Source organism: Scatophagus argus, chromosome 22 (assembly GCF_020382885.2).
Source record: "Scatophagus argus isolate fScaArg1 chromosome 22, fScaArg1.pri, whole genome shotgun sequence".
NCBI classification, from domain to species: Eukaryota; Metazoa; Chordata; class Actinopteri; family Scatophagidae; genus Scatophagus; species Scatophagus argus.
In genome coordinates this window covers 6,202,448-6,227,549 of record NC_058514.1, presented here as the reverse complement: position 1 = coordinate 6,227,549, position 25,102 = coordinate 6,202,448, and the positions used below count along the sequence as shown (strand labels likewise).

At 42.9% G+C, this 25,102-nt stretch overlaps 1 protein-coding gene across 5 annotated transcripts in view; it reads left to right on the top strand.

Annotated features, from left to right (window-relative positions):
- The window catches only part of anks1b (ankyrin repeat and sterile alpha motif domain containing 1B), a 188,813-nt gene that overhangs the window by 123,547 nt on the left and 40,164 nt on the right, over positions 1-25,102 (top strand). For all 5 annotated transcript variants that reach the window (XM_046378605.1, XM_046378604.1, XM_046378603.1 and 2 more), the window contains 4 exons: positions 12,610-13,253; positions 13,719-13,841; positions 15,652-15,721; positions 17,957-18,063. In XM_046378605.1, the coding sequence (XP_046234561.1) occupies positions 12,610-13,253; positions 13,719-13,841; positions 15,652-15,721; positions 17,957-18,063 (944 nt within the window). The remainder of the gene's footprint in view (positions 1-12,609; positions 13,254-13,718; positions 13,842-15,651; positions 15,722-17,956; positions 18,064-25,102) is intronic.

Below are 25,102 nucleotides of genomic sequence, written 5' to 3'. Positions count from 1 at the left end.
GTCCAGCTGTCCCTCATTCACACCCACTGCTATCAGGCACCGACAGAAGAGGCAAAGCATGGGAAGTCAACCAGGCGGGATGCATTTTCTGTGTGTGTGTGTGTGTGTGTGTGTGTGTCTGTTTCATCCAGGAGCAGTTCAGAGGCCTGGCTAGACTTTGATCTGTGCAGTGCCTCAAACGAAAAACACTCATTATCAATCCACAGGTGCATGCACATAGACACACACAGACGTAAAACTGAATGAGACATCTTCATCTACTATTCTCACTGAAGTCCAGCCGTGGTCTCGACTTAACAAGAGTGTGTTAATTCCCTCTTGAACCTACACAGGAGTCTTGGTCCTGATACTGATGTCTTCTGAGGACAAAGGCTGAGGAGAAATTATAGAACACGGTGTCGCCAAACTGCCTCTTAGCTTTTTGGGAGCATTTTGGACGTTAAATTGTGGATGCATATGAAATTCAGGACTTTCATGTTTTAATACTGATCCAAGCAGCCAGTTTTCACATGTCTGGTGCGATACTAGTGCATCTTATCAGCACACTCACTGGTGCTCCTTGCTACTTTTGTGAATAAAAGAGCGATAATGACAGAAAATGCGCATGGGAGCCACTTGTAGGAGCTTGGGTGACAGGAGACGGGCTGAACTAAATGTTGCATAGCAGCACCAACTGCCCAGAAACTTTATTATTTACTTTATTACAGTACAGTTTTAATACTGTTGTTCAGTGTTCACTTCTAGTCATCAGTGGTTCATTTTATTTGGGAAAAAAGTTTGAGAAGATGCTTTCTTATGACGTTGCTTGCGTTTCCAAGACGTACCTCTTCTTCATCAAAAGCTGAAAGTGTGAAAAGTGACCAGCATTTTCTGTCAGTAACAACTTGCAAATCAAGTACTATTTTTTCTACTTTCTTTGGATTTGATTCATTTCAGTCTGAACACTCTGCCGGTAAATCAGCATTTGAAAGTTTCCCTTTACATTTACTTGTTGATTTTATTAAAAAAAAAGCAGGTGAAAAGTACATTTACATTGATTAATAAATTAAAAAAGCAACGCATCACAAAACACATTACATAGGCACAGCTGTACATTATTGTTTTGTTTTTTTTTTATGTATTTTAAATATGTGTACATCTATTTCTCGCTCCTCTTGCCTGCAGCTCCAACACCAGGAATAGATTGGCACCCATTTATATTTCCATTTAATTTTTTCTTATTTCCCTCCTCCTCCTCCTTCTTCTGCGACTCTGCACATCCCTCCTGCGCTCTCTACTTATTAGCTTTATAAGGCCTATTGTGGGGTTGCCATGGTAACAAGTGGCTTACAGGGAACGAGGGAGAGAGAGAGAGAGGGTATATATGTATGTGGATGCAGAAGGCAAAAAGAATCAGAATTTAAAAGGATGCCAGTGAAAAAGAAAGCGAGTGGGTGAGGGAGGGAGAGAGAGAGAGACGCTGTGAGGGGAGGAGGTGAGGGGGTGATGAAGCAAAATCAGGAAAATGGAGAGAATGAAATGTGAGATTTCAGGGGGTCGGACAGAGAAATGAGGACAAGAAAGTGAAGGGAGCGCTTCACCCCCCCAGCGCACCATAAAAGGTCTTTCCTTCCCTTCTCTCCATCTCGCTCTCTCACTCCTTCCTGTTCCTCACATTTTCTTCCTAAAAATCCTGAACTGCTTTTCGACACCAGCCTAACGTTTATACGGTAAATCTTCGGCCCTGCAGCAGAGTGCGCAGGTGTCAGCCACCTGCGTGGGCAGTTGGATAGAAAGGAGGCCTATTTATAACCCGATCTATCGCTGGAGCTGATGTTGATGCTACGGAACCACGGTTTATGTAATGTTGGACAACACTGGAGAAGACATCCCCCCACCCCCAAACACACACACACACACACACACACACACACACACACACCTGCCCCCTCCCCGTGCCCTCAGTGCAGAGTGGCACAGCACTGTGTTATGCAGAAAAGCAGCACGACTGTTGACGCAGTTGTCCTCTATGAATAATCGGTGGCCCGTGTGAGAAGTCAGTAATAGACAGGCACAAATCTGCAGGTCTGCTGTATTCACTCATCCGGGAGCTGTTAAGTTGCTGTAGCACTTCATAACTTCTTGCACGCACCATGGAAATGCAAGCACTTACTTTTACTAATCTCCCTTTTTAATTTAAAGGGAGATTCCAGCATTTATCAGCCTGGGTCTTATTCTCATGTGCTGTCTGTTGTGAAAATTAGTCTTAATAACATCTAAAGCTGCAGTAAAGATGTGAACATGATTAAACCAAAGAGTTATCACCTCAGTCTCCACTTTGCCCAGGCTCTATGTTGCCTTCTTTCACTTATTGGATCTAGATATGAATAATGCTGTGTTTCGCCTCGTGATTTCTGACCTGTATGTAAATTTTCAGGCGCTTGCTTTTAAATTACCATAACAAAATAAAATCCTCAAGTGGCCTTGGTCAGAAAGATGGCTGCCTGAGGGGGGAAAAAAACAAAAAAACAAGACTCCATACTGTCTTCATAATTCAAATGGGCCACAGAGGAGCTGGGTGATCGATGAGCTCTAACAGTTAACGAGCCATAAATGGCAAAGCGATCAGCTGCTCTGTGTGTGTTTGAGTGCTGCGCCGGCTGTGTGTATACTCGCAAGAGTTAAGTTCATTAAGCCTCCGTTGCTTAATTCAGTCTTTTGTTCTCAGATATCACACAATTTACTTGCACCTTGACATGAACTCACAACTACAAGCACATTCTTCTGCACAAACGCGCAGTGGGTCTGTCAGCCTGCTGTGCCCGATCATTAAATCATACTCCAAGTCAGCAGTGCCTTTTGTTTTCGGCATTAATTGGATACTCATGCACCCACACATGCACATACACACACACACACACCCCCGCATTGTTCCCCTTGATTTTCCACCCGATTGACACCTTTAGCTCTTTGTTATACACAAATACAAGGTTGAATTTTCAGAGTGTAATTGTGCTCCCTGTTGTGCGGCAGAAAGCAGATGTGATGGAATTGAAGCTTTGGGTGAGAGGATCAATCAGGAGTGACAGCTGTTAAGCGAAACAGTTAAATTGATTGAAGGCAGAGGCCATTTTTGTTTTGATGAATAAAAGACTTTGCTGTTGGTGTGTATCCATACATCCACAGCACCTGTGCAGTCATCTAAAGCTTCTAATACTTGATGCTATGGCCAGTGATGCTGAATCATACTGACAGGTGTTGCTAATATTCTGTCCTCTTTGTGTACGCAAAAGTTCTTTGGACTTTTGCCAGTCTGTGTTGTACGATGCCACCTCCCGATTGGACCGCCCTCAGAGATGAAGCTCTAATTAGCACCGCAGTTTCGTTAATGAGTGGGATGATTTTGATCACACATCCTGCATCCTTGTATCATTTAGTTTTTACCTCAGGCAGTTGTGCAGACAAGAAAGGTTAAAATTGAAAGGCTTTGCCTGTGGTGTGTGTTTCTATTGAGTACTGTCAATTGAATTTTTTATATCCAAACTGCATGGCTGTAGGGATAACAGTGTCTAATGATCCATCACTTTGTCAAGACTGAAATATTTAAACAACTGCTGGTTTGATTGCCTTGAAATTTTGTACTGACGTGGCTCATTGCGAACATTCCTGATGGTCACAGCACCGCTGTGCCGAAGTACAGCCTCACAGACCTGCTAGCGTGGCTGTAGGTGACGCTGACTCACATTAGAAGCTCTGAATACAGAAGGCGCTCACACAGATGCAGACTCGGTTCAAAATAACAACACAGAAGGTAACAGAAATTCAGTCGGATGCAGAGAGAGGCTCACCCTGCAGCTGGTGGCAGCCAGCAGCAGTGATGAAGAGAATATCTGAACTGACAAGACAGAACAAAGTGGACCTTTGCAAAGACTTTACTGCTCTGAAATGCTGCACTTTAAGTCAAGTCGGTTTTGTTTCATGTAGCTCCAAATCACAACAACACTTTTCATATAGAGGAGGTTTAGACCACACATTTTTCTTCACAGAAACCCAACATTTCCCCTATGGGCAAGCACATAGCAGCAGTGGTGAGGAAAGACATTGGAGTTGAACTTGACTCTTAAGTGGGCGGCCGTTTGACTTGATGGTCTTTGTATACGGTTTGTACACACATCTTTTGTGTTGGTAATTTGCAGTAGCACAACAGTTCCAGTCAGGTTAGCATGGCTTTATGACACGTATTCACTTCCTCTCACTGCACACAAATGAAAGCCAAAATATCTCGGGAGTGAGGGTCTGTGCAGTACTGATGGCTCCCACTCAGTCATGACATTTCGTCCCCTTTATGTATCATAACATAAATAACTACTTAAACATACATCGGAGTTATAAGAACTACCTAAAGTGACCCAAACCATCTTTTGGAAAGTTTATTTGATTTACACGTCCAGTCTGCTAACATAGAGGGGGCTGGATTTATGACCTATACTGGAGCCAGCCACCAGGAGGCAGTCAAGATTTTGTTTTTTTTTCAGCGTCGTCCATCTTTATTTCAGCAATGGAATTGAGTGCTGGAATTTTGTACCAACAAAGTCTAAAGTATCTCATTTCATAAATATTTGTTGTCAGTCAACAAAACCAGACCACATATGCTGTATTGCTTTGAACTGAGATGTTGCTGTTGTTACAGACACATACATACATGCACATATCAACACATATGGTGGGCACATATCACATTGTCCTCCCTCTCTGTCTCACACACACACACACACACACACAAATGGAATTTCAATTACTCTGGTGAAAGACTGCCATCACTCCTGACTTCAGGAGACTAGAAAAATGGGTTACCGCAGGAGACGAGCCAGTTGCCGTGGCAATATACTCAGCGTACTCGAATCAGGAATGAAAGTGTGAATTCAATATCTGCAGACCAGCCCCTCGGCGCCTTAAGGCTGGGTTTAGATACATACAGGCTATCAGACATACAGTGATGCCCTCAGCAGGCAGTCGTATCTCCCTCCCTCCCACTGGACTAACCATTTGCACCAGTTAGTGTGGCGGCTGCTCTGGTGCCACAGACCTGAGGCAAAGTGTCGGCACGTACAGTCACAAATTGAATAAAAAACCGATGAAGATAAGGGAAACTGTTTTGAGCACCTGAAGAAATGATTTCTCAGCATCACATCATTTCTCAGTTGATTTAGAGAGTCACTTTTTAGATTATTGAGGGCAGTATTCTTGAACAGTAAATGACAAATTATTTATTCAAAACTAAACTTTAACTTTAAACTTTTGTTCAAAGTACGCAGATCCCGTTTACGGACAGTTGACCATCTCGGTACCAAACCTAAAATGCAGTTTTTGTACTTCCATTTATCTGCTTCTTAAAGTCTCTGTCACCTTTGATGTGAATGGCTGCAGTTAATATTTCTGATGGATTATATCCAGATAAAGCTCGTAAGGGGACCTTACTACTGCATTTCAGTGAGGTCTGTGAAGTTTTGATGTTACTGACTGGAACTTTAGGCTTCATAACCAATGAATAACATTGATGAAAACTGATCAAAAACAAACCTTCTCTCAGTGTCAGTTTTCACTCCAGTCAAACCACCTCGTGAGCCTCGTTGACTTTATCATTGTAGTTAACAGTCATAATGTGACTGTAGACCTCAGGATGGCTCAGTTATGTTCAATGACCAAAATAACTATCAGTCAATCTGCCTGGGTCAATACCTGCCACGTGAATTATTATCAAAAACTTCTGATGGAACAGAACTTATTGATGTGTTCACTGACTATGAGATTCATTCAAGACTGATGAGGGTTAAGCTTTGGGTGGGAACCTTTCTTTTCCCCAATGCGACCTCGAAGTGTTGAAACTCATAATCAACAATCTGCACTTCAAATCCTTTCCTATCTGTATCGGTCCCAGCAGAGGCCTATCAGATTTCAACAGAAAAACCTTGATGGGGGTTTGTTAGCATAGTCTTAGCCTTGCACAGGCTCATTGCTAGCTTAGCGCCTGAGGCTTAGGGAGCTGATAAAGATTCATCCAGGCCTGTGGAAACCAGGCCTGGTTTTAACTCTCTGAGATGACTGACAGCTCAGATATTACCCTGTAGTTTTTAATAACAGTCAGTGCTGCGCCACAAGAGTCAGAGCAATGAACACTGTGCTATCAGATGTTTGATTGTCTCCCGGCCCCTCCTGCCGCCACCACACACACACACACACACACACACACACACAGAAAAACATCCATCAACACACAGAGAGTGCATGTGATATTTATAGTATCTGTGTGTCAGTGTACATTCACCTGCTCACAGTTCATTTTAGTCATTTACCACAAAAATAAGGGAAAAGATAAAGGCAAGGCGCGTTTATTTGTGTAGCATCTTTCAACAGCAAGGCAATTCAAGGTGATTTACAGAAGAGAGAAAAGTATTAAGAAAAGATGGGAGAGAGACACGAGGCAATATTAAAAGACAAACTAAATCTGATTTTAAAAAGAGAAGAACTAAATAAAAATAATAAAAACATTAAGCTGAAACAGAATAAAATGAATCAAACAAAAGAGATTACAGCACAGTGCAAGATAAGAATGCAGTGTCACAAATTTAATTAAATAAAATGTGGTGGTAAACAAAGTGTGATTTCAAAACGCTGTGGAGCAAGAGGAGGATTTCCGATGCTGCACAACAAGTTTGTTTTTTTTGTTGTTTTTTTTTTTTTAATAGCTTATAGGATCGAATTGAGTTGTGTGAATATATATTTTAAGTGGAAATAAAGTCAATACAGACCCTGAACCTGATACGGCGGGAACGGCCTAATTTTCTGAATTTTGTCACTACAGGATCAGTGACTGAGATCCAAGTTCAGTGTAGAAGAGAAAGCCTGAATAATAAGTACAAAGTGCTTACATCTTACTAAAATGCTCTCTGCTTATTACACACCAGTGAGGCTTGGATCGGCTCTGACATCGTCCCAATCCGCTCGTACGTTTTCATCCACCCGCCACACACCCGAATGAGTTATTTTCTCCCATCTAGAGACTCGACCCACATGAGCATTTCACTGCAGGAGTTATTGGATATGTAGAAGAACTCAGAGCATGTATGAACATTAGATCCTCAGTTGGTGTGAAAACTGATGATGAAGGAGGTTTTATCAGATTATTGATACATAATCTTTTAGCAGAAACCCAACTGCTAATGTACTGCTGTGATACTGTGTGGACTGAATGACTTTACTATGACAGATCAGGTCTTCCCTCCCACCTGCCCAGTTTCTCTTTCCTCCCATTTTGACATTATAACCTCCAGCTCTGTGTCTCTTACTCTTTAAATTCTCTCCCTCCGTCATTCAATCTCTCATTCTGTCACTCCCTTATTTCTCTTCATTGTCCCTGAGCTGCCATTCGCTCCTCTGTCATTCGCTGCTCCGTGCTCCCCGCCCACCCCCTCACTTTCCCTCAGCCTCGCTGCCATTCGTCAAGTCGCCTTCTTTTCAGTTGTGCTGCATTGCTACAGTTTGCCTCTTCGTAACTCTTTTTTCCTCCCATCCAAACACTGTTTTCCATTCAGTCAGATCCGAGTAGCCTTCTTCAACATCTCTAGCTTGACCCCCCTCCATTCTCTTCTTCTTCCTCCTCTCTCCCTCCTCTTCTGTTTTATTTCTGTCGATCCTGAACAACTAACCGGTGCTGATGACCACCGGTGCAGCAAACATTTAGTGACGGGCAATTAAGCACACCCTTAAATCTTGTGGCATGTCTAAAAGGAAAGGAAAATCAGAGATATATTATGTCTTTGCAGATGTTATCTCCCTTCAGCTCTTACTGTTCACGCTGCTTTCACCTTCCATTCATTTAATCTTTTTCTGGATTCAGTTAATATATGAAGGCCTTCATTTAGACTTGAGGTCCCTTATAGGACACTCTGAAATTAAGTCTCACTCCTGCAAAGTTGTTTTCTTGTGGGAGAAATGGAGAAAATGACGAGCTTTTGCTTTACAGACCATCATGCACTGGTTTAACACCAGACCAGATCTCACTGCAGTACAGCATATCACTGCTAAACACGTTGCACGGATTATTAACCGTCCCACAATGCATTAGAAAACAAACAATTGCAAAAAAGATCATAAGTCTCAGAAAAATCATATTTGCTTTTTATTTGTGACATAATAAGCAAACTCCTAGATGGGTCGGTGTTTGTTTGTGAACATCAAGACCTTTTTCATAACAATCTGACATGTCACAACAGGATGTTGTGAAATAAACATGTATTCTAACTAATCAAATGAGTGATTTTAGTCGTTTTTAAAAGTATGTCCTCTGTCTTTAGACTGCACATTAGAGAGGCACAGCAAAGGCCTACATGAGCTTTGGCCTGATTCAATAGTGAAGACTTGTTTACGTTATTAACTATACAGATCGTCCAGCAAGTCGTTCAAATTAGACAGTAAACCTGCTACACATCAGCGTTGAGAAAAAAAGTCTGTTGCAGTCTGTGTTATGGGATGACAAAGGTACACTTTGTTAGTGCATATTTAATGTCAGAGTAGCTTCATGTTTACTGTCATAAACGACAGATACTGTCTTCGTTTTTTCCCACTTGACACACGTGTATGTAACGCAAACTTCAGACAGACGCCAGTCAGCCATTTTAACTGCACCAAAAGACAAAAAATATACAGACTTGATGCTTAATTTCTGTGATGGTAATTTTTTAGTGTTTCATGTTTACTCGAAATAAATCTGCATCTGCAATTAATGCTTTTAATGTATACCCCAGGAGTGATGGATTTTGAGTAGTTTCTCTAAATAGATGACAGTCTGGTAGAACAGATATTGTTTAGGTTCAGTTTCAGATCAGTTTCTCTCCACCCACTCTCCTCTTCTCTGCCTCTCTTCCACTGATAGGTGAGTGGAGGGAAGATATACAAACCTGAAGGTTCTGCCATAAACTTGAGGAAGTGATGACTTCTTCACACATCATCGTGTCAGTCGATGAATAATATTATTGATTAGTCAACCTTTCTTCTGTAACTATTACAGAGTTAATTCTATACCTGTGAGTCATATTGAGACATCCATTTGTTGCACAAACATGTAAGGTATGCGTGGCTGTTTGTCTCGTGATGAACACAAGTTATCCAAATACCAATCGGGCTCTGAGCTCAGTGGCTGCATGCCACAACTTGTGCATGTGTGTTTTTTTGGGGGTTTTTTTTTTGTTGTTGTTGTTTTTTTGCATACTTGTTTCGCAATAAAAATGCAGGTATGCAGGGCGATGCAGCTGCCGTTTCACTGTGTGATTCTAGGACTGTCATACTTCAGTAGTACTTAGTACTTGCTCAGGAGTAGGGACATACCATGACTATGCACGGTGTGATAGTGGCTTAATTTGAGCCTGGATGCACAGGTAAGAAACACACACACACACACACACACACAGCAGTCAGTGTGAGGCGGAGTTGCAGTGTGATCTACGGGCGGCTCAGAAATGGATCAGTGATGAAGGCTGAAACAATACACAGAGGAAGACTATTGATTATTTGCAGGGTAAGAAGAAGAGGAGCAAGACTTCCCTGCTTGAGTTGAGCCAAATTACGCTTCTGCAGTGTTATCCATCCTGTAATTTGGCTGGCGCAAGTTGGCACGGCATCAATAATTCTCATCAGCTCAACAGATGTAAGACTTTCTCTCTCTTTTCACCTGAAATAAGTTGGGTTGGGGGTTGTTTGTTTTGTTTTTTGTTTTTTCAGAAAACTTTTTAAAAAAAACTCTGATTTTTACTTTACGCACTCACAGATTTATCAGCTCTACTTGTGTAACGCTTCTTTTTTCTGTCTAGAGACACACACACACACACAACTGCTGATTTGATTGCTGTGTTTATCAGCCACACACTTTTCCCTCGCTCTCCCAAAGGCCGACGACACTTAGCCGCCCAAAAAAAAAACTGGCGCCGAGATGCTGGCGCTGGGGCTCTCTGTTGCCATAGCGACCAACAGGCTCACCTGTTGCCAACGGTTCTCATTTTTAAAAAGAGGAGAAGCATGGAGAGAGTGATAAAGGACTGCAAAAGAAATGTGCGACAGGGATCACAGAAGCACACAGAGAAAGAACAGAGTGTGAATGAAAAATATAATGTAACTTATTGATGCCTTCACAGTGCAGTCAGAATGTAGGAATTGTTTGTGTTAATCACACCTACCACTTTCAGGTTGTTTCAGTTAAATCAAAAAATGCTGCTTGTCTGTTTATTGGTGTATATTTAAAATTAATTGCAATTACGGGACTTTAATAACTCCCAAAAAAATGGATTTACTGATGTCAGCTGTTGGTGCTGTTGATTGATTATGGCCAAAGTGTGACAATCACTTTGAAGACAATGCAGGCAGAAAAATCTGCTGAGGACAAAAGGTTGATCTTTCAGCCACTTTGTCCTGTTTATCCTGTAAAATGTTGGGGATTAGTCATGTCTAAAGAGCTTTCAGCTTATGTAGGAAATAATGACAAATTCAGTCCACAGTTGAGGATGAGTCAGGTTTTCGGCTCTGATCACCTGAACGCTGTTAATGGGTGTTTCATACTTTTAAACACAGCAGACTGTTAAGGAGCAGCAACATTCACATTTCAAACGATACAAAATGGCTCTTCATTCGAGGACTGATGTTAATATTCTTCCACTTTTATTCCTCCAAAATGGGCTCCTGTTTTAATCACTGCGAGAGATGCCAGTTAGTGACTCTGACGAGCTTTTATTTTCTTAGGCCAATCTCTGAATCTGCAGAGGACCATCGTGGAAGCATTAGCTAAAACTGGCCGACAACAGAGGCTGTGTGTGGGGTTGAGGAGGTGGCAGCCAGCAGGACTACGCAGTCAGATGATTAGATTGTAAATTCAGTGTGTGTGTGTGTGTGGTGGGGGGGTGCACGCAGTTATTCAAGTGACAGTTTTGATTACAGGACCGTAGAGTTTGCATTTATGTGAGTGTGGACAGGCACTGTTTCTGTCCATTCAAGTGGCTACGTGATTTTGAGATGTTGTGTGTGCGTTACCGATCTGTGGTTGAGATTATTTGCGTGGCTGATAACAAACAAGTGACAGGAAACTGAGAGAGCTGGGCTCGACACACAAACACACAGTTTTATTTTCATACATTTAGACAGTGTTAGGTGATGCTGTGGCAGGTTTAACGGATACGTGTTCGTGTTTGGGCAGGTGCGTTCATTTTTGTCAAAGTTGCAACCAACAGCTGAATCAAGGCTTTAAGGAAGGATTTGTGATGATTTGTGATAATTGGGCAGCATTTATAAAACTGACTTGATGTGAGGCTTAAATAAAACAACAGAGTTGGCTGTTAATTGTCAGTGGACTTCACATTACAGAGAGTTATTTCATCGATTAGTAATTTAAAATGGTTAGAGAGCTTTAATGATAACCTGGAAACACGCGGTACAGTCCTTTTAATATGCTGCATCCGCTCCACACAAAGGACGAAGAAATGTTACAGAATGCACAAAACTTCCTTTAAATCCATCTGTTCTTTAGTCTTTGGCTGTCATTCATTCTGTCTTTCATGCTTAGTTTGCTACTCTACTAATGGTAACTCCTTTAGTTTTAGTCACACTGCATAAGAGACCTTTTTTGTGAAACTATAAATAAATAAGAATGAGTTTAGATCCCCTGAGGAGCTAATCTACAAGCTGAATCTCACTGGAACATCATGTTATTCCTTCGCTACAGTCTTGTTTTGAAGATTAATCATTATGATTTGACAGTGTCACTGCTCTGGCAGAGTGTAATAAATAATCATGGAAGAATCAGAATAAATAATGCACCTCTTATTTTGCATTTCGTATCACGAGGACCGCATCTTTTTCAATACACGAGACAATTGTTGTGCCCTCAGGTGTGACTTGTTTGCAGATGTGAACATGCGCGTTCACACACCGACGGGCAAGTTAAGCAGCAGCGCACAGAAACACACACACACACACTCAGACATGCAGCCACAATTACATGAACACTAATATGCAGAGAATCAAAGGAAGCTTTCAGCGGCTTTTCTTTCACCCCAGTGCACACAGACAGTGAGTGGGCCATAAAAGCATTCCCTCAAAAAAAAACAAAATGAAAAGAAAACCAGTCAGTTGTGTAGGAACGTCTGCCCCGATGAGTTCATGCATACGTGCACAGGTTCAGACACCCAGACGGTGAAGGAGCGGAAGTGTAAAATCAAAGTCAGGAGTTCTTTTACTTTTCCTTGGAGAAACAAACATCGTTTCAGCAGGGAAGCAGAGGATGTGTTACCTCGCTCTTATCTTCCTATTTGCAGCTTTGGTTGTTTTGCCGTGTTTTCTTTTCTTTCCGCCTCACTGTTTCACTCTCTCACTCTCTCTCTCTCTCCATTCTGTTGTCTAATAAGCATTTTTCTCTACAGTTGAAAATATTATTGTGTTGTTTCTCTGTGCAGTGAGTGTGAATTCCTGATCTTTTTCTTGTAGAGTAACTTCACTAGTGTGTATCATTGTTGTGACAGAACCGTTTTATGCTAATCTGCATGATTTAATCCTAATCAGTCCATGTTTGTGTGTCGGTCCTTCTTGCAGACGACGGACCATACCAACGAGACCCTCCTCCTCCTCCCCTCTGCTCTTCCTCTACATCCAGCGCTCTGTTGGAGGAGCGCAGGAAGAGCCACATCCCAGAGGAGTTTGCAGGCCTCCTTCATGGATCTTCCCCGGCTTGTGAAACCCCTGACACGCCTTACCATCTTTACAACCCCAAACCCCGCAAATATGCTTCTGCAGACGCCCCGAGCAGCCTGCTCCAGACCCCGGAGTTCAGCATTGTGATCGGAGGAGGACCCACTCAGGTCAGGACAGGGAGCGAGTCTTCGGCTCAGTTGACCACCACCGACCCCCAGAAGCCACAGGTGGTGTACCGGACTATCTTCCACACTAGAGTCAACCAAGACCAGGCCCAGACAAGGAACTGTGAGCAGTTGGATCCACCTCGTGGCTGGTCTACACTGGACCACCCTCCCTCTTCTCACTTTGGTCAAAACGGAGAAGTTCCAGAGGTACGGGGGACAGGAGGGGTGCCCAAGGGTATTTCATCAGGTGCTGGCTACGAAGAGAGGGCTTGCACCCTGGGTAGGATGAGGTCCATGCCCCGCAGTGTGTTGGACCTGCAGCTGTCCAAGTCTCTGTCCAAGTCCGATTCCAACCTGGTAGCTGTGTCTCCCATACAGGTGAGTTGTTGCTGATTTCACTTCTGTCTAATCAAAGCATGATTCATAAAATAGAGCCCAGCATTTATAAGATTGAAGAGTCTCAGTTAGACATGAAAGCAAATGCAGTCATTGTAAATATTCAGCTGTATAAATTATGCAGACGTGTAGGTAGTTTGCATCTTGCTATGTCATGCAGAGCAACTTCAGAAAGGCTGAGAAACCAGTTCAACCAATTAAATAACTCGCTAAACTGGGCCACATGTGCTCCCTGCTGTGCACCACATTTTATGAGATAACTTCTTTAATTCTTAGTAAATAATGTATAAACTCAATCCATAGTCTGTTTGATGAAAAATGTCTCATTATAGATGAAACTTTGATGAGTACTGGCTGTCTCTAAGTTGTTCATGTTTTTAAGGTTAAAATATTTGGCTGTAGTTTCATTATGCTTGAAAACAAGCTGTTGGTTTTCGTGTTGTCCAGGAGGAGCACAGCTGGGGGTCTGGGTCTCGTGGCCAGGGGCCTGGAAGTCCCAGCCCAGGAGAAGGTACCAGCCCGGGAGGAAGACTGGAGAGAACGCCCTCCTTCACTGCCGAGTGGGAAGAGGTAAGCAGAGGGTTATTTTTTCCTCTATTTGTACGGCTTATTACCAGATGTTTAAGATCAACTGGCATATTAAATGAGGGTTAATTGGTCCCTACACTACATTACATGTGTTTCCATTGTAAAAATTTCTTCAAACTGGAGACAGATTAGCATAAAACCTCTGTGAGCTGCTTCAGTTCTTCCTCCCTTTGAAATCCGCTCGGCTAGTAAAAGTGCAGAAGGAGTTTCGGTGCTAATTTAACATGCTCCCACATTGATTTTCTTCTGTAACCAGCACTGGAGCTGCAGGGAAGACCAGATACGAGACAGAAAGCAGTTTCTGTTATAGAGGGTAGAGAGTGGAGGTCGAGGGTGCTGTGTGTTTTGGTCTCGGTGTGTTTGTGCCTGGGGCGTCCTCAGTATTAAAGGGTCTCTGACACAGATGTGATCCATTGACTGGATACCCCTGTTGGATCGCGCCCCTTTACAAACTCGCTGGGTCACAGACACATTAGCTTCTGCTCAGCGGCCATCATTCACAACACAGAGAACACACGCACTTTTGCAAACAGATGCTGATGCTTGTTAAAAATAAAGAATCTCACACCATTTTATTTTATAGCTATAATTCTGACTTAATTGGTCTTTCTATTTTTAAAATGATGCATGTGAGTGAAAGTACATTTGTGCACGCCTTTCCACATTTGCATGTGTATGTTCATTATTTCCACAACATAGCTCATAACTTGCTGATGGTGATGAATTACCATATGGAGTGTCCCATAATCCTCAGCAATTAAGGTGACCTTTCCTGTTTAATTGCGTGCTACGGGAGGATGAGATAAGATGGCTTCAGGGAAACTGTGGAGTGATATAATGGAGATTTCAGAGGGGATCGGGGAAAAAAATCACAAAGTTGCTCTATTTGCAGCACATGCTCAAAAGTGTTGCATCATTAGCAAGAGTCGAGTCACGAGGGATCTCCCACAACAGTCAATGATCTGAAGATATTCATACCCATTAGTGCTACAGGCATAATTAAGGTGGATTCTGTATGATACAAATTTCTGCTTTAATCTGGCTTTACCTTGAAAATTGCTGAAGTATTAGATTTGTGGTTGTTTGGATGGTAATTAAGAGCCTGTAGCGAAATGTTGGTCACATTTAATTCATAATTTATGTAAAATAATTGATTAGCTCAGCCTCAGTTGTCTTTTCATCAACATATAGTCACTGTTTAGCCTTTGGGTTCTGTATACAAAGTGCATGTGAATTATTCTTTGTGTGCAGTGACACATGCACAAACGGCTACCTGTTTATCCAGGTATTCAGATACGAGGCAACCTTCATGCTCTGCCAGCTTGTAAACCCTGTTTGCATTTGTCCCACCTGGCCCTTTTAGACACTGGTCTCAGACCAGTCGCAGCAAGGCCAGTTTTCTCTGACCTATGGTGAGCCAGCAGTCCTGACAGGTGGATGGATGTGCAGGTTGCATAGTTCAGCAGTTAGCAGCAGGTCCATGGTCAGAGATGACCAGTCGACAGCCAGCAGCCAGACACTAATGAAGCCAGTGTAACTCCATCCAATCCAGTCTTCCTCCTTCATCTCTGCTCTAATACATATTTCCCCTTCTGCTCCTCCATGCTTCTCTCAATTCACAGAGGAATGACTGACATTCAGTGCGCTGGCTGGCGTAATGATCATGTTATGTGACACTTGAATCCAGAAATAGGGGTTAGCCTTATTACTGGAAAATGACTTTCTCTTTCACACGCTGTACGTCCCACTGAAACTCTGCTTCTGTCTCTGCCTCTCTCTCCCATTTGTTCAGATCGACAAGATTATGAGCTCCATCGGGGCAGGAATAGGCAGTGGATTGGAAATCAAGGAGGACACCTCAGGTAAAATACATACGATGTGATGTGAGTAAGTCCAGATTAAAGGAGAATTCTCATATATTATAACTTGGGTCTTCTTAGGACTATTGGCTGTGATAAAACTATACTCATCAAATAATAGCTAAGATCTGTTAACGCTGCAACATGGCAACAACAAAGTCTGTTGGGTTCTCAGACAGGTTTTCTAGAAAGAGTTTAGCCATTTTAAAACTGCAATGCATGGCAGCTGCAGTAGATCAAGTTGAACCAGAGCTGGAGTCTGTAAACTGTAACTGGTGTCTACAATGGTCATTTTGATTATGTGATAAAGAGGAGTTTGGCATTGAGCCTGTCAGTTGGATACATTTCAGGATTCCCAGATATCAGCCAGCTGGGCATCACCCAATGGAAGAGTTTCCCAACAAGTGGGTCGAGACCCTACACTGGGTCACACAGTTAAACCGAGTTCACCACCAAAACGTGCGCACAATTTAATTTCTTTTTCAGACTTTTTCCATATGAATGATGAAATAACAGTACACCTTTGGGCCTAATAAATAACCTTTGGGTTAACTGCGCAACCGGTGACGATGAGTTGCATGTAGAAATTTGCTTCATTTCAAGGGTTCCAAGCCAAAAACTGTTAGCAAGCACAGTCCCAGTGAGCTAAAGACAGATGAAAGTAGTGGCTGTGGGAAGTGGAGGGTGGAAGTGTGTGCAGTGACATGAGAGGGACGAAACAGGTAAGGCAGTTAAACATCTTTGTTACTCACTGGTTGATAAGAAGCTAAGTAACAGATCTTGTGAGTTAAATGATGAATAACTGACATGTGGATCTCCAGAGAAATGACGACTTAACCAATAGGAACTTTGGTCAAAACTACATACAAATCTTGATTATTTTGTATGTGGGTGATTCTGCTGTTACTTTCTTGTGTGCATTAAATCCCTGGTTGTTTTTTTTGTTTTTGTTTTTTTTTTCCACCTGCGTACCTTGAATCCTCCACTACTCATCTCTATTTACATTCCCTTTTCCTGTATTAACTCCCTCATCCTCCACCCCCTGATTCTCCCCCCTCCCTCCCTTTTCATCTATGAATGCAAATTCACTGCTAACCACCATGGTTACCACAGGGAGGAATCCTGTTTGTGCCAAACCAGCCCAACACCATCACCATAACACACACACACACACACACACACACACAGCAACACCACAGATCACCACACACAAACATATAGATGTGCCTGCATACATACACTCAGCAGGGTTTGTGTGTGTGTGTGAGTGGGAGGGAGCTTGGCTTCTTGCAGACAAAGAAGCTGGAGCTGTTGTGATGGCTATTATCAGCAGAGCGAGCCAGATATATGTAGAGAGAGAAGGGTGACGATCGACACCCTGAGAGAAGATAGAGACAGGAGGTAGACAGAGGAAAGTGAGAGAGAGAGAGTGAGGGAATGAGGGAGGAGAGCAGCGCTCAGAGGAAGGAGAGAGATAGAGAGAGGGAGAGAGAGAGAGAAGCCTGCAGAAGCATACAGATGAGTGGGAGTACTTGATAAAGAGAAATCTACAGTGCAGGCAGCTCTCGCTCTTTCCCTCTCTCCCTCTCTCTCTCTCTCTCTCTCTCTACCACACACACACGCACACACTCATACACACACACACACACACACACTCACTCACATACACATACGCTCAAGGGATCAGCCAAGCGAGCGCAACAGCTGAAAAAGAAAGCGGCTGCCGCGCTGTGAGCGACAAACGCACAGTCTGACGCTTTTGCTTGCGGATCTTTACCTCCCGTCTTATCCATCACCCACCTCTGGCAGGATTTAACCCCAGGACGGGATCTCTTTTCTGGATACAACTTCAGCCTTCACCCCCTTCGCATCCTCCCTCTGGCTGGATTCAGAGAAAGCAGCATCTGGAAGCCTTACCCTACCCTCTACCCACTTGCACCCTTGCATGCTGTCTCCCCTCTCCATCCTCAGCATGCCTCTAGCGTAGCTTTTCCTTCTTCCTTTTCCTCCTTCCTCTTTCTCCACCTTTCCCCCCCTCTGTACCTGCCTTCCCTTTATTCTCCTCCTCCACCTGCTGCCTTGCCAAAAGACTCCCCAAAAGCATGGCGGGCTCCTTCGACAGCCACTTTGCCCGCCATAATATGATGTGGCAGTGTCAACTGTCTCAGCCGGACTGCCGCTGCTACCGCGTGGACGGCTACTCCCTACTGAAGCGTTTGCCCCTCCACCCCCTCATAGGTCCCCGCTGCCCGCTGCAGTCCGTGGGCCAGTGGCTCGACTCCATCGGCCTGGTCCAATACGAGAACCACCTGCTGGCCAATGGATTTGACAACGTCCAGTTCATGGTGAGTGGTTTCACAAGTGTTCTGGAGGAAAAAGGAGGCAGAGGAGATCTTGATGCTGGAGTTTAGGATGGGATATGTTCATATATCATTATTTATCTCGTGCATTGGCTGTTTGCTCTTCCACTGTGTTTTCAGTGTAATCTCTGTTTGTGTCACCTCCCTCTAAGCTCTGTCTGCTCCCCTAGGTGTAGCTCATCATCTCTCATCATTTTCTTTTCAGTGATTACCGAGACTAGTCTTCTCCTTCACTCTGATTTCTTTCATTTATTAGATTTCCTCCCATTTATGTCATCCTCTCCCTCTCCCTCTCTTGCTCTCTCTCTCTCTCTCTTTCTTCGTTTCCCATCATCGCTGCCTCTCCCCACTGATGCCATGTGAGGTCCTCCTACGCACAGAAATCCTACGCCACAACTCCAGCATTGAGCTGCAGCCATACATGCTCACAGTACAGTAAAAAAAATGCTTAGTAAAAACATGCTCATTTCAGGGTTTTTGGGTAGACTTGGAGGCATAGAAATACAACCACCTGTAGCCTGCAAATCAGAACGCCCGATCCTCTGTTTTATCCAAAGGTCCGCTCTGTAGTGATGTAGGAAGAGAATCTCACTGGGTCTTTTTACATTCAGAAACTCTTGATTTTGGCGTGAGTGTGTGCATATGCGTGGGTGAGTAAGACTTGTATCCACAGGAAGACGGAGGCTAAGTGATAACGATGAACTATGAAAGGAGGAGACGGAGGAGAATGCAAAGAGGAGTCATGATGGCAAACTGAGAGAAACTGCAGCAGAGGCAGAAAGATGGGAGACACAGCAGAGGGCTGCTGACTTAATGAATTTATCTGAAGTTGCAGATTGTTGCTGTGCGTATCTTCAAAATGGCAACTTTCCAGGATCAAGAAGAAGGGTTTATTCAAAGGGTTTTTAAAGTACTCATAGTCTTAGAGCATTTTATCATCCAGTAAAGGAGAATGTGTTTTGTACACTTGAGATTGGGCTTCTAGCTGCTTTCTATAATGACATTCATTTGACTTCGACCCTTTGAGCATAAATGTTCCTTTCTGACACGAGGTCAATGAGTCATGTATGTAGGCATTTGATGAGTATTCATGTATCTTTGTAAGTAGATGTGTGTGCGTTCTGGTCCTCCACTCAGTGTGACCCGCATCTGTTCATTTGGTTACCCTGGCAACAGGAGGAAATCAGTGAATCTCTCTTTTTTTGCCTGTGTTTTCCCCCCACACGTGGTCACTGTGTATGTAGATGGTTTTGGCCTTGTTTTTTTTCTACGCAACCATCCTTGAGGATTTAATGCAGATTAACTGGCTGTGGTGCAGATAGAAAGTGCCTTCAGTTGTGTGTTTGAGGACACTGTTGCTCCTCGTCTGATCTCTGCGGTGGCTGATTATCATTTTTTCCCCTCATATTAGCCAGTCCACCAGCCCACTGCACGAGCCTCATCAGTACTCGCTCCTCCTTCTGTCCGTTTTTTCCTCATGTCGCTTCAATTCATTAAAGCTTTATTGCATGACTTGATCAAGAAATATGTTGCCAGAGCCTATAAGAAAACAAAGTAAATAATACATACGCTGAATGCAGTGGTGATATTCCCAGTACATGGAGAAAAACCGCTAGCTACACATGAAATAGGTGAGAAGAATCACAAAAAAGAAAGAAAATCTCAGGATTATTTCTCAGCATTTCTTCATCCCTCTAAATCCTTGCAGAGTGTACAGTAATACCTGCACACCCAGCATAAATGTTTTTCTACAAGCTGTGGTGTACAGTTTACATGTAGTAAACAGCAGAAATTATGGACTTATAGTCTGTGTTTTACTTACAAGTATACATGTGTTTCTAATTCAGGAAAAGAAGCTTTCAGTCTTTGCCTTTATTGTCCAAACTTTTGATTTCAGCCTTTCGGCCAAATTTATTTGTGTCAGCTAATTATTTTGTCGACAGTAATTCAAAAACCACCTTCCGGTTAAATTCAAATTCACGCTTTATTTTTTTAAATCTTAGCAGAGATCACTTCTTCCAAATGTTGTCTGCCGCATATTGAATTAAAACTTATTTATTTGTGCCATTTTCCATGCATCGTTGTAGCAGCTGTGCGCCTGTCCGTTAATGTCAGACTATCAACATTAGCTCAAAATGTCTTTTCTCTGTTAGTAATGCCCCCCAGCTGAACCCTCCATTCATTTCCACTCCCACACATAAATGCCCTCATATCAGAGTACCAACATATTTTATAGTTTATAGATGCTAATAATTTTGGCAGTACTTCTGAGAGACTTCTCTGCTCTCCTGGTCTCGTCCGTCTTGTCTAGAAGTGTTTCTCAATAGCTCAGTTGTCTGCTCTGAAATGCCTTTGGATACAATTAATATTGAAAAGAGCTAAGATAAAACTGCTTAGATGACTTCAAAGTCCTTTTTGTGCCTGGGCCTCTCCGGCTCTTTTTCTGTTTAAAGTTTTTGTTTGTGTCCCACTTGCTGAGTGGAGTTTTTAACCCCGTTTTGTTGTTCCCGACTAAACAGGAAGGCAGTAAGTGTTTTCCAACCTTGGGAAAACTCCTGACTGCCACAAATTGATATTAAGGCAGTTGAGGTGCAGGCTACAGGGATTACATTGGTATTTGCAGCGCTCCTTTTTATCACTGGCTGTGGATACTTCAAGGAGAGGTTCGGGTCAAATTCATTTCAACATCACTCAGTATGGGAAATCAAGTTAAATTGCAGATTCAAACTGGAACAAGTCAGCGCGCAGTAGAAAAGGAAAGGTTTCCATTTAAGAGCCAGTTCAGGTTCATCTGTACATCTGATTGGTTTGCAAATGAATTTGACCTGTACGCGTAGGGGCGCCACATTCAAGTGCAGGACTGTAACGCCGAAATGCACACGTCCACATAAACGTGGACCATTCCAATCTACCATTACCATTTACTGCTAATGGGGGGTCATTATAGTGGGCGTGTCTGGTCACCTTAACCAGCCAGTAGAGGACATGAGTTGCCTCACTGATGGACAGATAGCAAAGGGGCGGAGTGGTTGTTATGGAAACAGCGTTTCATATGAAGGACACTGTATGGAGACCAGTCACACCCATTTTAAATGAGTCGGGAGTGGGGGGCAGACAGACACAAAGCACAGCGGATTAATATAGAAAGAGCTTATTGCGTGTGTGTGTAGGTGTGTGTTATTAGAGACAAACGGAAATGACACGGACTAAATGCAGTAGCTGCACAAAATGAGCCAAATGGACATCAGGTCTCTTGCTGTTAAGATACTAACAAACCACATGCCACATCTGGCCGAGAGGACACACGGAGAAAAGATGTCGGACGCATTATTATCCTGTCAGCTGTAGCACAGGTTTATGCTTTTCATTTCTGTCAGTAAAAGAACAGTTAACTTAAATTCATTGTTTTTTTTTTTTTAAATCTGGCTTCTTTTATTGGCCACCTGGGGGCAGCACAACATGCTGTAAACACAGCAGTGATATATCGTCACTTCAGAACTTGATGTGGTCACACATAAAAACTTTCACATTTATTTGAAGTCATGTTGTTTGCTCACCTGGCGGATATCAGTACCTTATTCACTCTACAGACACCTGAGTGAAATGCCAGGCTCTCCACCTGCTAAATTCTCCACTATATTCTTCACTTAGTTGTAGCTGGGCTGATGGTGTTATCTGCCGAGCACAAAGTGCAAACAGACAAAGTTAGTGACCACTGGGTTCGTCAAAGTCAGCTGCTGGAAACATCCACATCTTGAAACCATGCAGATGAAAGGGATGAAAATATCTGTGGGTTTATCACGATGAGGCCTTTTTTACATTACACAGATTGGCACACTGTTATGTGAAAACACTGATTACTGCAGCTTTAAAAGTTTCTATTTCATTTTCAGTTATTCAGGCTCATATTTTGGGCCGTCTGGCAAACGTGAGCCAAACATTCCTATTATCTTAGCTCTGTTTTGGTGTCCTTTAGCTGCTAAATGCTCCACATCTGTTGTTTGGTGCTGGGCCAGTAGCATACAGTGTGTTTATTAGAGCTTTTTTAGCTGAAAGCAGCTGCCTAATTGGTCTGGAAAGGAGTGAGGGGCATGCTTCATCGCCAGCGACACCTTTCACATTGCACATTTCATCATTTCTCTATTTCAGCCATTGTTAATGTAAGAATAGTGACTAATTGCGATTGCAGTCGGACTCAAAATACTAAGCTGTTTTGCTCTGGCATCATGTGTTCCTCCAACACATCCAGTCAGAATAAGAACAGCTTGTGACTGAAAGCAGCACCTCTTCCATGTTCCAAACCACTTAACAGCAGATCTTGGGAATGTTTATGGGTAGCAATGAGCCCATTCACCTTGCTTAGTCCTCTGACTGCGGTCACACTATGTCTGTTAACACTTGTCATTACCATCAAACATTAAGACACATCTCAATTAACTCTGGCATGTCAGCGGAAATGTCACCAGAATATGGAAGTGGACAACTTGTTGATGCTTTGTGGATTGCGAAGGCACCGAAACACACCACAAACCACAACAAACCGTGTTGTGTGCGTTGAGGGAATTTCCTACCGAAGCCCTTTTATCATGATGCTTTTTTTATTTGGAATTCATGCAGCAAAATGAATGGAAAGAAAGGTGGAAGACAGAGGTAGAGCGCGGTTGGGTTTGCACATGGAATTACAAAAATGAATGGGGGCGCAGGTGTAAACAGATCACAGAAATGAACAGATAACGCTTGATGTCATGCGGTGCGCGCTAAAGAAACTGCAACTGATAAGAACAGCCTCAGGGCTGGTGAAATTAATTCAACCCAACTGTTCCTCAGAGGGAGGAAACAACAATATTTGAAGTGAAATATTGCCACTGTCCATATTTCATTCAGAGGTGGCACCTCTAATCCTCCACATAAAGAAATTTATTATTCTGAAAGAGAAATTCTTGAGTACCAAACTGCCACCTTGTGAAAGTGCAAGCAAGGACAGAGTTGGATCCTAAGTAAGAGACAGACGACCAAATAATGAGGAAGGAGGACAACTTCTTTGATAGCAGAGCACAGAGAGAAATGATTGGGGGGGGCGAGAGATGAAGCCAGACATTAAAGGAACAGAAGAGAGAAATGCAGTAGGCCGAACGTGATCTGTACCTGCACAAGCCCTTTTGGCCTTCATGGCCTTCACTAACATCACTGAATTTTTGCCCCATCTCTAGTTTTGCCTCGACCCCCTGCCTGCCCTGAATTTTAATTCCTACATTCACATTTTGTTTGTTTGTGATCCACTGCAGCGTTTCTAAGCTGTCTGGTCAAAGTATCGCAAACCAGCCACAGGCCGTGGAAATTTTATCAACTCTAAACACCTTCTGCCACCAGCAAACTAGATTTTTAGTGTTCAGATCAGAGCTGCTTACCAAGTGCTTGGGCATATCATGTGTGTGCAAAAAAAAAAATACAAAACAATGGAGGCATTTGGAGGAAGAGCTGAGCCAGAAAACTGCTATATTATTTTCTTCTGTTGTCAGTCTCTCATTTACCCTGATTTGATTAATATTGATGTGTCTGTGTGATCTCCCCTGATCCATCATGTACACCTGGAAATGGCAGATACGGGACAAACATGACACTGAGAGGACAACAGGATGGGATAGGTCTGGATAAACATTAAGGAACTTTATCTCTTCCTATCAGGATCCCAACAGGGAGCAATTAGTCATGCCTTTGAATCCCCCCACAGTCTACTCCGTGCTGACTCTGAGAATCATTACTCTGCTGTGAAGTTGTGGCGTGGTAACTCCAGCTCCGGCTTTGTTCTGTGCTTATTAATCAGCCTGGGAGCTGATCTATGAACTGCACTGTTCTCACAGAGACCCTGATACAGGCTGGTGAGGAGAATGTGGAAGGACGACCTGCTGCAGCAGTCCGGGGACAAGACTAGTGGAGCCCCCGAGAGGAGACAAAGTTAAACTGTTAAGCCTGCAGCAGCATCACTTTTTTTTGTTTTGTTTTTCCTAAGTTTGCTGACATTTTAAAGGGACAGTTCACCCCAAATCAAACATCCTCCATTTATTCTTCCAGATGGTTTTTGGTGTGAGTTGCAGAGTTTTGGAGATATCCGCTATAGAGATGTCCGTCTTCTCTTGAATATAATGGAATGCCGAACTGCGCCGTGTTGCTTTGCAAAAGAAAAACAAGGTTTGTGCCTGTGACAGGCCGAGACGTAAACATTAATGGCGCCCTCCTGTCCCCCTCCTGCTTCCGTCTGCACAGTTATACAGTCAGAAAATAGTTCCTACATGAAAGCGCTGACGATGAGAGCTGTGGATTATCTTGACTAATGATTTCCTGAAAGAGACATCACTGCTGAGTTTTTTAAATTTATTTTTTGGTGCTTTGAGCACCACAGGCAGAGTACCATTTTAATTTTTTAGTGTGAACTGTCCCTTTACACATTCATTCTTTAAGGTTAATTTTAGAGGGAAAAAAGGATGTGGAAATAAAGTGCATGGATCAATAAAATGAGAGCATGGATTATGAGACCATGTGTTTGGTTTGGCAGTCTGTGCACATGGATTAATAAACTGAGGTGAACAAATGATTTGGAAGAGTACAGTTAAGCCCCGTGATCCTGACGGATAAGTGCTATAGACAATAAATAAATAGGTACAATTAAGATGCGCTAATGGAAACAGTAAGACTTTCAATAAGGACAAATGAACTTCATAATAAATCTGTTGGGTCAATTCCTCATCTCCTGTTTGATCTGATTTGATCGTTAATGAATAGTTAAATATGTGAGGTGCAGGCTGGGCACAGTTTGTTTGAGTTGTAATTTGTGTTTTAACATCCGCACCGCGTTAACTAGCAATGCCAACGTACTCGCTGCATCTGTGACGTATCCTGGCTCTGTGGTGCCAGTACTATGCTATATCACGGTTAGGTGTGGTCACAATTAGACCACAACAGATGAGACTCTTTATATCAGTCTAGCTAGCAATGTCTTCATTTTGTCTTTCCTGGCATGTTGCTA